General features: G+C 37.9%; 1 protein-coding gene across 1 annotated transcript in view; it reads right to left on the bottom strand.

Annotated features, from left to right (window-relative positions):
• LOC126483654 (guanine nucleotide exchange factor subunit Rich) overlaps nt 1-14,406 on the bottom strand; it is a 291,359-nt gene that overhangs the window by 25,531 nt on the left and 251,422 nt on the right. Inside the window, exon 21 of the mRNA XM_050106716.1 lies at nt 4,587-4,758. Within this exon, the coding sequence (XP_049962673.1) occupies nt 4,587-4,758 (172 nt within the window). The remainder of the gene's footprint in view (nt 1-4,586; nt 4,759-14,406) is intronic.

Genomic DNA, 14,406 nt, shown 5'->3' with positions numbered 1-14,406 from the left:
AACACAAGACGATTCCTGGACAGTAGACACTGAAGAGCTTGATGCTTTTGTCACCATAATGTATGCAAGAGGAGTGTATGGGGCAAAGAATTTTCGTCTCAAAAGCCTATGGTCAACAGTATGGGGTCCTCCGTTTTTCAGACAAACTATGGGACGAAACAGAGTTATCGAAATAATGAAGTATATGAGGTTTGACACCAAGTCCACTAGACCTGAATGCCTCAAGGCTGACAAATTTGCTCTTGTCTCAGATACTTGAAATGCTTTCATAGAAAACAGTGTGTCATGCTATAAACCAGAACCTTATCTTACAGTTGATGAACAACTTTTGCCATCTAAAACAAGATGCCCATTCACACAATATATTGCAAGCAAGCCAGATAAGTTTGGCATAAAATTCTGGTTACTTATAGGTGTTTCTAGTAAATACATAGTGAATGGATTCTCATACACTGGTGCTGATCCCCTTCAACCAGCTAACCAAGGCATAAGTGAAAATGTTGTTCTTAGGCTTATGGGATCATACTTAGGCAAAAGTTTGAATGTCACTACTGACAGTTACTTTACTTCGCTAAGCCTTGCGAACCATCTGAGGGCAGCATCCACAACTTTAGTAGGTACTTTGAACCGTAATCGAAGGGAGGTGCTTCCTGCTGCAAAGACCAAAAAACAACCACTCCTCTCGACTACTGTGTATAAAATGATGATGGAACAACACTAACAGTTTATCAAGGAAAAACAAATAAGAATGTTTTGTTACTGAGTTCACTTCACTCTCATGTATCCCTGTCCGATAGTCAGAAGAAGACTCCTGAAACAGTGCAATTCTACAATGAAACAAAATTTGGGGTCGACGTTGTTGATCAAATGATAAGGATGTACTCCACAAAAGCTGGTACAAGACGTTGGTCAATGCATGTATTTTACAACATTCTTGATTTGGCTGCCATAAATTCCTGGGTGTTGTACAAGGACGTATATTTTTGATTTGTGTGAAGAGTTTCGAGAGCGGTATGTATCATCAAGAAATAAGGAGCCAGACCAGAATCATGCAGACACTAAAGGCGGACCACAGAGGGCAACTAAGAGAGAGAAGCGTAAAATTCGTACCTCATGTAAAGGAAACCATACTGCTACTGTTTGTTCGGGTTGTGAGAAAGCAGTATGTGGCAAATGTGAGAAGAGAAGACGAGCGTGATGCGACAAGTGCAGCAGTAAACAGCAGTGAACTACGGTGGAGAGGTGGAGAAAGAGATAGATAGATAGATAGAGAGAGAGAGAGAGAGAGAGTGTAGTGCATTTATTTTATTAATAAAAATCAACTAAAGTAATATATGAGTGTTACATTCCATTGCCTATCACAATTTGATCAAATAATCAAAAATAAACATGTGGCCAATTTGGCCCTGTCGGTCCTTGTAGGTAGTAGCCTGCTTGCGGTCCTCCTAATGTTAGGTGTGGTAACCACAACAATTTCAAATAAAAAATGAGGCCCAGAACCCTCGCTGAGTCTTTAAAATGTGGAATGGTGTCCTTCATATGCAAGCTGGATAAAAATGAAAACCTGTCTTTGCAGTCTACTCTTCCAACCTCTTGACAGTAAATCGTAAACAACAAAAAGTGCAAAATCATCCACAAAAAGGAGCATTGCACAGTTACACTGTTAATGGCTACAGCAAAGAGGATAAGACTTAAAACACTTCCCTGGGACACACTATTCTCCTGCTTGAACCTATTTCATATTGTGCCATTAATTCAGCACCGAAAGAAAGCATTCTGATAAGAAAGACTGAATGAATATGGGGAGATGGCCACAAAAGCTCCATTGGCAGAGCTGTCCAAGAATATTGTGCCTCCAAGTAATGTCTAACACCTTACTGGTGTTGAAAAACATCCCTGTACAATACTGTTTGCATAGAGAAGCTCGTTTCTAGCGTGGTCAGATTATAGACAGTGGACTGATACTTCCTGAATCCACTCTGTAAGCAGCTGAGAAGCTGCCTGGTCTCTAAGATCCATGCCAGATGACTGTCGACCATTCACTCCAAGGTATTTTCTACACAGTTCCTTAAGATGACACTCTGATAACTACTGGGACAGATTTAGTCCTTTGCTGCTTTGAGGAGAAGCATCAAAATTATCTCCCTCCATGAATTGGGAAATTGTCCTGTCTTCCAGGTGAAATTGGAACATTCTAAAAGCATTTTCTTTGATGGCTGCTTACAAGTTTCGCAGCATATTGGTATCAGATTTCGTCATGACCAGGTGCTGCACCAAGAGCTTCAGACAGCAGCAAATCCAGCTCCCACAAGGAGAAAGGGTAGTTATATGACTCAGGATTGTTGGATCTGAAGCTTAGTTCATCCCTCTCTGTAATGGCAGAACGCTGGGTCCTGGCTGGCCATAGGAGGAATCATCACAAAATGCACTGCCATCATCTGAGCGAAGTCTCCGTTGATTGGAGACATCCCTGCTTCAGCACCACTGATATGTAAATGACTCCATTTACCAGAAATTCTCCTGATGGTCCATAATTTTGTAAAACTAGTGGAATGATTGATAGAGGCCTGGAATGTGTGCCATGATCTCTTCTTGCTCTCTTTGATTATGAGTCAAATGTTGGCTCTCACTATTTGAAAGGCTGTGAAGTTTTCTGATGTCGGGCAGCATTTAAACCACCACAGAGCACATGCCTGGCCCGAATTGCTCAGTGGCAACCATAATTCCCCCGAGGTACAGGGTGCCTTCTAAGATGATCTGAGGTCTCATGGACAGATGAGTCAGACACATGGCAGACCACACTTGTGATGTAGTCCACCCACACACAAGGGTGTTTGAACACAGCCAGCTATTGGAACAATGTCCAGTTAAGCTTTGCTGATCATCCATCTTGGCAGTCAGTGGAGTGCAGTCAATAGTGAGTGTGCACAACAAGCAGTTAATTTTTGTGCAGTGAAGTATTGCACAATGTTGAATAGAAGTGTCAGCTCAGTGCATTTATAGTAGGAACTGATATCAATCATGTAACGGCTCTGATGCAAGATTTTTCGAGGCAAAGTAATGTTGAAATTGCTTTGACTACAACTCTAGACAGATTTCGATTCAACAAATACAATATGGCTAACAGTGATAACATATTTAAATATGAGATGTGAAGCTACTGTAAAATATTAACTGCTAACTGCCTACATATCTGCGCTTTAGTGAAAAGGCAAGAACATTTTTACGCTACTATTAGAGCTGTAGGACGGGGGTCAGTTATGTAAGGGAAAGTTTTTATTATTTAGTTTTGGACAATACAAGTGTGTGATATATAATAACAGGTGGTAGTACTACTTGAAAGTTTATCATTTCCTTTCTCCCAGGTTATCTTCCAATGTAATTTTGTTAACTGAAAAATATTATTTGGAGTAAAAATGTTCATGAAGTAATGCTAATGTTTTTTAGTAGTGGTATAAATGAAATGCTTTCAGCAGAAAGAAAAAGTGGTTAATTTCTAAACGCAAATTGCTATTATTTGGGTTCTGAGCAGTAACTGCTGCAGTTGATTGTTAATTTGAGTGTGCTTCATTTTTTCACTAAATTCAAGGCGAATTCTGTTGTTGATTTGGAGAGCAAATACAAAAACAATTTTCAGTTTTGTCCATTTAGAACTGGTGAACATTTTCTTTAGCTTATAATCCTTTTTCTCAGATGGAAAAGGCACAAGGTAATGTTGCATTGATTTTTGACTCAGAATTGAATACGAGCACTGAAGTTTAGTGGATGTTTCAAAGTCATTTGAGTAATGGCTAAGATAAGGAGTGCAGGATGACCCAACCGAGCATTTGTTAAACACTCTGGAATGACATGACTGCCTTAACAACAACAATAATAATAATAATAATAATAATAATAATAATCCATACAATTTTTAGAGCACAGTTAAACATTTTTTAAATCCAAAGTCCTTAAAAATTTGAATATAAAGCAATCGCTTCAAAGTCTAGCTGTTACAATGCTAAACTGCTCATATGTAGAGCTAATCCACATGTAGTATTACATTAAGTATACTTAAATGACAAGTGTAAAGGTGTGGCATGACACATGGAAATTAAAGCCTTATTCACAGAAATTACAAAAGCACCCATGTTAGAAACTGACAATAAACAATCACTTTTCACGGTTAAAGACGACACAGGAGCCAGTTGTATTGGCCTAGTTGTAGTTTACTTACACTGCAGTACACACATTTGTGGACATGCCTGCAAAGCCTAATTTTATATGTAAGAAGCTGTAATACCTCAATAGTACAACAGTTCACAATAAGATTTGGGTCATTCCATGAAAAGTTTGTTTAGTAACAAATCAACACAGCTCACACCATCAAATCTTTGCTGTATACAGTGTCATATTCAGGTCTATCAGTTTTTTATTTTCACATTAATACTTAAACATCAAATGTATAAATTATATCTGAAACCACAGAATGACCCATTTATAATGTCTTACACTCGGAACATAGTTTTAATTAGCATATTTTACTATCTACCCTACATCTAATTGCCTGCCAGGTACCTGATAAAGTACCTGTAATGAAAGCTTACCTAAGCTGGACTTCTGATTTTGCTGAGCCTTTATTAGTTAGCTCCTGCGATAGTTGCTCCAGTAGATTTGCACTTGGAACATCAGGCCATGTTGTGTTAGAAACATCTTGAACTGAGCTCTCTCTGTCATCACCCCAATAGGAACCTTCTTCGCTCCGTATGCTTGCCTCTTCTGCAACAATGGAACACCAAATTAACAGGTTTCTCTATGTAACACACAGTGAAGCTATTTTTCTCACAAGAAGCATCTTTATCCAGTGGTCTTGTTAATCCTTGAGCGGACACTTTTTTAACATGAAAGGGTGCTTGACGTACTTCATACACATGTAAGGAATACCTGTCTTTACCTAAGGAATACTTGTCTTTATGTTACCAAGGTAAACATATTTGAGCAAAATCACAGTTTAATTAAAGAGTGATAACATAAACTGAAATCATATGAGCTAAAAACTAAACTCCGTGTGAACAGGCCATTAAGACCCAATAGTGCTGACTGGCCGCCGTGTCATTCTCAGCCCACAGGCATCACTGGATGCGGATATGGAGGGGCATGTGGCCAGCACACCACTCTCCCAGCACATGTCAGTTTATGAGACTGATTATATGAGTTATATCACTGTTTGGTTAAACAATAATAAAATTAAAAAAAAGTTCATTATCTCACTCTGATGCTGAGTGCAGTTGCATCAGAGCACAGCTGACCACTTATTCAACTGCTAATTATCTCTCACATAATTACTTCATAGTGGGATTGTGCCCCTATCTTGGAATCTGGGTCATTTTGTTGCACAATTCACAAATTCTTTCTCACCTAGCTCGTCATTTGTTTTATATTACTGCAGCACACTTGAATGTATGACAGCACAGTTTATCACCGAGTTAACTGAAGCAATAATCAAGGAACAGGTACGGGTTGCAATTGCAAAGCAACAATGGAACTGTACAAGAGTTTGTGTTTGGCACGCTTTATACATAGGCAAGCCGGCTCGAGTGCAAACAGAAAACTGACATGCTAAAAATAACACATGATAACATTAAGAAAGCACACGTTACTTTCTCAAATACATACAAATGAAGCTAGACATATTTGGAAAAATAGAAGTAAATTAATGTTTAATTATAGTAAGGAAGGGCAAATAACAATTCATGGGGCCGGTACAAATACAATACTAACAAGACGTTCATCCCAGTATTATCTGAGATTGGCATCTGGCCCTAACTATATTTATCTGCTTAAATAATCTACAAATCCTACAGTTTACTACAACACTTTCCATTTGAATTCATTCACAAGGAAAATCATTTCACCATTGTGTCATGTGTAGGCACATTCCTGTGGTTGTTAGAGTGAGACAAATGTTTTAGGTTAAATCTAAAATTCAGACAGAGCATTAAAGGAAATTAAATTGACAGAGACTCCCACTTCATCGTGCAAGAGCAGAGGGAAATGGGAAATTAGCTTCTTTCATTAGAATAATAGGAGAGGAAGGAAAAAAGTAAATGAGTTATTAGTTAGTTTGAAATCTCTGCGGTTGGAAAGAAATTGGTGTCATCTGTCTGTCTGAAAACCATATAACCAATGGGACAGAAAATATTACAGAACATACATACAAAATCCATATCAGCTGCAAATTCATGTAGATAGAATATGAATAAAGAAGGAGTTACCATTCCATAAAAAATGACCATAAATTCAAATACAGAAATAAGTAAATTTTGTACACACTGAGATAAAGAAGTCTGTGCTTGTAAGTTAGTATTGGACAGTATAACATTTACAATGCACGAAAAGACAGATTGCTACTTACCGTAAAGACGACACGTCAAAATGCAGATAGATTGCTACTTACCGTATAGAAGAAACGACAAGTTGCAGACTGGCTTTCGGCCACAGCCTTCGTCAGTACACACACACACACACACACACACACACACACACACACACACACACACGACCACCAGCTCCAGCATCTCGGGCCGGAATGCAACATCACATGGGATGAAAGCAAAGATCTCGAGGGAGAGGGGAAGGGGAAGGGATAGTAGTATATGGGTGGGAAAAGAGAAGAATGCTGCCTGGTGGAGTGTGCAGGGTCTAGATTGCCAACAGGTACAGTGTCAGGAGATTGTGGGGCAAGGAGGTGCGGCAAAAAGGAACAAAAAAGGAGAGGAGCAGGGAAAGACGGGTGGATGCAGTGGCAGAAGGCTGCAAATAAACATATTGGGAGACAAGAATGGGGAGGAGTGATAGCACAGAGGGAGGGGAAACTGTTGGGTGAAGGATGCAGGGACAATATGTTACCATTGGTTGAGGCTGGGACAATTACGGCAGCAGCAGAGAAGGTGTTGTAAGGATAATTCCTATCTGCACAGTTCAGAAAAGCTGGTGATGGAGGGAAGCATCCAGATGGCTTGAGTAGTGAAACAGCCACTGAAATCAAGTGTGTTACGTTGTGGCACAGGGTGATCTACTTTGCTCTTTGCCACAGTTTGGCAGTGGCCGTTCATCCTGGTGGACAGTTGTTGATAATCATACCAATGTAAAAAGCTGTGCAATGATTCCAGCAGAGCTGGTAAATGACATGGCTGCCACCACAGGTGGCCTGGTCTCTGATGAGGCAGAATAAATCTGTGACAGGACTGGAATAGAAAGTGCTGGGTGGGTGAACAGGGCAGGTTTTAAGCCTGTGCTTTCCACAGGGATATGATACTTGTGCAAGGGGTTGAGACTGGGAGTGGCATAGGGATGGTCTAAGACGATGTGGAGGTTGGGTGGGTGATGGAACATCACTTTAGGACGGGTGGGAAGTATCTCGTGAAGGATATCCCTCATTTCAGGGCATGATGATAGGTAATTAAAGTCCTGGCAAAGAATGTGATTCAGTTGTTCCAGTCCAGGGTGGTACTGGGTGATGAAGGGGACTATCCTTTGCGGGTGGTCTTTGGGGTTTCCATTGTTTGACAGTATAACATTTGTTGTTTTTACAATGTACAGGTTCCCAGAGATTAACTGATAAATTTTCATGAAAAGTTTTGATAACTTATTGTGCCTCCTGTCAGAAGGAAAGAAGGGATTTACCATTTGTGGTGGTTTTAAAGTAAATTTCTTAAAGAATATAATAGGAAAAGTGATCTACAGATATTATTAGCCACATCTGATTTACTGTCAGTTATACATTTCCTTACTCGAGTAGCTCACTGTAGTAGTACAATCTATTCAAACAACAAACAAAAGTTAAGCAAACACATGTTTACCAGTCACATTGTAAAACTTTGCTATTTGCACAGTCCAGAAACACTCAATGAAAATGGGGTGGGAGACAAGAATGCAGAGGAGATGGTAGGACAGAAGGGGTGGAAACTGCTGGGAGGAGGATGTGGGGACAGTATGTTACCTTTGGTTGCACCCCTCTGCCAATGCATCTGCCCATCTTTCCCTGCTTCTTTCCTTTTTTTGTTCCTTTTCCCCCCACCTCCCTGCCCCACAATGAGGTTGAGCAATGATGAAACCAAGGAAGGTTTTAAGAAAAGCTGTAAAATAATGACTGGGATGAAGTTTAGAATGAGTCTAATGCCAGCTTTAAATTTGACATATTTCTTAATACATTTGTAACCAAATTTGCCAAGTACATTATTAAATGCAGCACTATAAAGTCTACACATACATCTTGGATCACTGCATATGTTAAAGTATCTTCAGAACACAATACAAAATAGAACAAGTAAGGATCCTGAAGCATTTTCTTAATATACACAATACTGTAACATTCTAGGAAAATTTGTAAAAAAAAAAAAATAAATAAATAAATAAATAAATAAATAAATAAAATAAAAAAATAATTAAATAAATTAAAAAATCCAGTAATTAGTGGATCAGAGAAATCAAATCACAGTACTATGGAATCTTGTTAAAAGACAGACTGAAAAAGAAGCCTCAGAAGATCAAATGATTTTTGTAAAGAGAACAGGAGCATTATAGAAGACCGTCAGGGTAGCAGATATTTTTAATAATTTATTTTTAAAAGCAGGTAAGAAAATTGGTCAAGAATTTCAGAAGTGAAAGGGAAACAACACACAGAAGAAGCAATACAGAGGAGATTTTATGAAATGAAAATTTGTCACACATCACCATCTGAAAGAAGGAAGATGATTATGATCCTCAATAGGGAAACAGCAAATGGAGTTGATGTAATCTCCAAAAGACACTAAATTTTCCAACAGGAGTTATTGCTGAAATGAGTAGTAATGAAATCCTTACCCACAGTTTGGATTTCAAAAGGGCTGCTCTAGTGAGAAGACTGGTCATACATTCCCCGAATACATAACATTTTTTTTAATGATAAATTATCACCAGTTGGGATCTTCTGTAATTTACTGAAGGCATTTTACTGTCTATCATGATATTCTATTTTAGAAATCAAGTTTTTATGGAATATATTATTCAGTGTCTGCCTGATTTAGTTTCTATTTAAGAAACAAAATGCAGAATGTTACCTTAGGCTCTTTGAACAATGCAAACAAGGTTGCCATATCTCTGTCATGAGGGCACATCGCAATGGGCATGCCATTTTCAATAATGGCCCCTTTACTCTTCTTGCTCTACCTCAGGGATGGTCAAGAACTCAGTTCATGTGCAGTGCTCATGCATGCATGCATGCCAGCCTTTCTCATGTGGCTGTACACTTCTCCCTGTGTCACGCCGTGTTGTCAGAGGGAGAAGGTGGGGAAGCTGCAAAAATGTTGCATGCAGCTATGTTTTCTATTTTTTAACAACTCAGCAGACAAACAAAAACTTTTAGTATTATTTAATTATTTTTGGCATGCTGAAGACAAAATACATTTTATATCTGGCACATACTGTTGACATACGGGCAGAGACAGACAGTTTTGCAGATTTTCGTCACTCAGGTTGCCAGGTAATCACAGCCTATTTAGTATCACAACTGAAAAAAGCCTATGCTGATGAAATATTGATACCAGTATTAGGTTTGCAACATCATCACACAGGTGTGGAAACACTTCCTGAGAGAAACAACATAGAACTTCTGGGCAGTTTCAACATAAAAGTGTTCGTCTTTTAAATGGGAATTACACTGCTGACTGACCAGTTACATCTGCAAATCCACAGGCATCCTCTAAAATTGAAATGGTAAATGATCTTGAAACAGGTCAAAAACAGATGTAAGATTGCCAGTGTCCTCAAATGTTATGAAAGCTATTACTGTAATTCTGTCAACACACAATGGAGTGCTCAAAATTTGCATTTTCTTTAACACCAGAGAGCTTAGGGAAATGGATAGTGTTCCTTGTCAGAAGTTCTCCCTTCCACAATAAGATTTTCTTTTTAAATGCATCCACTTTCACAATCCAGTCATAAATGAGTTGCTTCTCACCATGCAATGTCTTACTGAGGGCAGCCTGCAGTTAACTCTATTTCGAATGTAAGGGCTGTAACCCATTCCAAATGTATCAATTTTAATTGTTGCTTTCCTTTTTCCTTCAGAAATTCAACAATAATGGGGCTTAAACTGAAAACTTTTTTGTGGCACATCCTTGTATTTTGCAGTAATAAATAACACCTCCATGCTCTCTGTTCGTTTTTTATAAGAAACTGCTGCAAGTGATGATGTAATAATTCTGGCAATTTCAAAAAATTTGCTATTCACACACGTTCCATGCCTGCACATTTAAAACAAAGGGTTTCTTGATGTACTGAACAATGCATCCTTGCTGGTTGGTAATTACATTTTTTTAACTGTTTCATCATCAACTATATTTTTAAATTTTTTCCATATGGAACTGCAAAGCTGTTTCATAGCACATTTGTGGTACCCATCAATCAAGCACCCATAGTCAGTCTGCAAACTCATGAGCGAGCAAGACCCCACTGGGTCCACCTAGCTACTTCCCAAGGTACTTCTACAGTCTAAAGTTGTACCATTCCTGCTGCACAGCACAATTTAAATCCATGGTGACGAAGTCTACAGATACACCTGGGCAACATTTATTTTTGGATAAATGCATTAATAACATCCAGAATAGAGAAGACAACTGCCTTTTTCAAAACAGAACATTATATAGTAAATTATACTAACATAGGAATGGAAGTCAGGATGCACATATATATACTACAAATATAGAACCGAATGCCTGTTCATCTACTACCTCTTCCTGAAACTGTTTGAGACCTATGAACAATATATTTCGTATTTGAATGTGTGTTCAGCAAAATATGCTGTATGGAAGGTAATAAACCTCTATCACTGTGCTTGTATACTCTGTGGCGTTACTCTAACTACGTACTGTAAATGCTTTGTTCTATGTAATGGATGTTACAATATAGCTTGCCTTATTCCTCAATTTTTCATATTCAGAATTATATATTTCGCTGCACTAGTTTCAACAAGTTATGAGTCCAGCCACCAGCAAATGTGTTCATAAGTATTTTGACATACAGAAGGAAATATTATCGGAATAGTTTTCAAAGTGCATAGTGAAAGCTATCAGGATGAGCCAATTGCAACATAGTTTAAATACCGTCTTTGCTAGCAGTAAAAGAATTCGTGAAAATGAGTGCAGCACAAATACCACAAACAGAGACACCTGTAGGTTGCGATAACTATGCTACAAGGAAATTTGCTATGGAAGCTTGCTTACACTTTCACGATTTATGGGACATGGTGAATGTTATGCTGAAGCCCACTGACCAAAATTACACACACAAAGACAGTAAGGCAAGATCAAAGCTGATATTATTGATTGCTCCAGTGAACCATGCACACAGAGAAAGCTGTGATGGAGAAAGAAGTTTGAGACAAGTTATGGAGCATGTTTGAAGATGGTGGCCTTACAAGAAAGGTCAAATTATTCCATGAACTTACAACGACTTGATTCGATAACTGCAAGAACAAGGACAAGTATGTCAACAAGATAATATCCATATCAAATCGGCTGAGGAACATCAGGTTTAAGATTGCTGATGAATGGGTAGGAATGTTATTGCTAATAGGACTGCCCAAAAAACATACACCCATGATTATGGGGTTAGAAAGCTCAGGCATACGATTACAGGAGACAGCATAAAAGTGCAGATACTGTAGAACGTGAAAAGTACGTCAGTATGCCTTACTTTGTTGAAGGAAAAAGCTACAGCACATTATTCTAAGAAGCAAATGAAGAAACCAGTCAAGTGCTACAACTGCCAGAAGATGGGTCACATTGCATCCCAATACCACCAAAGGTTAAGTACAAAGAATAAAAAGATATGACGCAAATAGTCCAGAGAGGAGAACTGCTGATCAAGGGAAAGCACTCTCCATTTATTACTCTTTTGGAGAAACAAGTAATAGAGAACCAGAATGGATACTGGATTCAGGAGTATCAGTGCATATCATTAGAGACAAAACAGCTCTTTATGATGATAATAATAAAAAGCACAGGGGCACATCCACAGTGTGAGCTTGCTGGGGACTTCATGTTAAGATAACCAAAAATGGAGCAGAAGAAGATATTATGGCAAATGATGTTTGCTATGTAAAAAATGTTACAACTAACTTTTTATCTGTAAGTGAAATAATCAAGAAGGAGCAAAAATAGTTAACCTGTATGGGGAAGTAATAGCTATGGCAGCAAATGTAATGGAACTTTTAAAGTTAGATATTGCTAACAACGTAGTAGGAGCTGTAAACAATTCAGTGTACTCCGCAAAAGGTTTCTTATGACACAGAAGACGTGGACACCTAAACAGAAAGGCATGCCATTGTTAAAGGATATAGTGACAGGACTGGAAGATTGTGGTAAATGTAAAGAAATCTTTGAAATATGTATAGAAGGGACACAGACTAGATGACCCTTCCAGCCTAGCAAAAGCAGAAGCACATACGCCTTGCAAATTAATACATACGAATGTTTGTGGGCCAATGGAGTGTTCATCTACAGGAGGAAGTCATTATTTTGTTACTTTTATGGGCGACTATTCAAGGTATAAGCATATTTATTTGTTAAGTTCTAAAGATCAAGTCAGTGATACTTTTGAGAACTTTCATAGTATAGTAGAATGAGAAATGGGAAAGAAGATTAAAATTGTCAGATCTGGTAACGGGACAGACTATATTAATCAAAAGTTCAAGAAATGTTTGAAGGAAGTAGGAATTGGACACCAAACCACCATCAGATACAGTCCAGCCCCGAATGGAGTCACAGAGAGATAAAACAATAGTTGGGTATTAAGACTTTTCAAAATAAGGAGACAGAAGAATCATCATCGTCATCAGTTATCTGCTATATTAGCAGGTCCTTTGCCTCTCCATTTTCTGCGATCCATTGCTTCCTTCTTAAGGCTGCTGTATGCTGTACCGTCCATCATGTCACCCAGTATCTGGAATCTCTTCCTTCCTCGCTTCCTTTTCCCTTCTACATAACCTTCTAAAACTGTTTTTATCAGTCCGTAATTCTTTCTTAATATATGCCCAATCCAATTTCTTTGTCTTCTCTTTATTACATCTAGTAACTGTCTTTTCTCTCCCACTCTTCTCAGTACCTCTTCATTTTTTACCCTGTCCATCCAACTTATTCTTTCCATCCTCCGCCATATCCAGATATAAAAAGCATGCAGCCTTTCTCTGTCTTTTTTCCTCATAGTCCAAGTTTCAGCGCCATATAGAAGAACACTCCATACAAAACGTTGTATGCAGAGGAACCACCGACACGAAAAACAGTAAATGACAATTTTGCTAGGGTTATTAACGGTTTTTGTGTAAATGGACTAGCTTTCAACTTGGAAAAACACAGCTCATTCAGTTTTGTACTCTCAAAAATACCCTATCTACTATGAATGGAGTTGACCAACAATAAGAAATGATAATCAGGTTAGAAAGCTCTAAGTTCATCATCAGTGTGCACATTGATGAAAACTTGAGTTGGAAAAACTATACACTGCGGAAGAACTGCTAAAAAACATTTAGTTTTAGCCTGTTTTCCCATAAGGATAACTGGTAACTTTAGGGACATATAAATCACTATATGTTCATAGTCTGGTGTCCTACAGGATACTATTACAGGTGAACTCCTCACTTTATAGGGGAACTCCTCACTTGGGAAAAAAGTACTCATTGCACAAAACAGTAATTAGAATTATATCTGGAGTTCATACTGTGTCAAAGCAAGCTGGGATATTTTTACTTCCCCTCTTGTTTTGCCCTCTGCCTCCTTAAATTAATTTTTTCACTTTTAACTAATTATCATTAACATACACGAAGATAATCTGCATTTTCATAAAAGAGAAAGGTTGACCCTCAGTTTTACAGAATATAACACTATATCTAATTTTGCGATTAGTTTTATGTATGTAATTGATTTTCTAATTTATTTCAACTATTCCTAGTTAGTATCTTTTGTTATAGGGTGAAATCAGTAATTGTTTTGTAACTTAAGAATTTATTGTTGATGTATAAACAAATATAAAGTTTGTACTAATTATAACATATGGACGAACAATTAATAATATTCTTAAAGGATCTATTTGGCTCTAATTTGAAAACATGTTAGAAAAGCCAGCCCTTAGTTAATTCCAAAGTAATTAACAGTTTTGTCAGAAGTATTGTTTGTGTAATGGTATCTGTTAATTTCATCATTTAAACAAATAATTTGGCCTAACTCTTGCAGTAGAAGAAACTGTTAAAAAGATCAAATTTTTTGGTGTATACAGTTAATTGAATGAAGTAAGTTTTAATAGTAATTTCTGTAAATTAAACATGGAACAACGTGTAGATTCAGAACCTATTATTGTGAGCATATATAAGGTCCCGATTTTTGGTCCCGA

The sequence above is a fragment of the Schistocerca serialis genome, chromosome 6, assembly GCF_023864345.2.
Source record: "Schistocerca serialis cubense isolate TAMUIC-IGC-003099 chromosome 6, iqSchSeri2.2, whole genome shotgun sequence".
Classification (NCBI taxonomy): domain Eukaryota; kingdom Metazoa; phylum Arthropoda; class Insecta; order Orthoptera; family Acrididae; genus Schistocerca; species Schistocerca serialis.
This window is presented reverse-complemented; position numbering and strand designations above follow the sequence as displayed.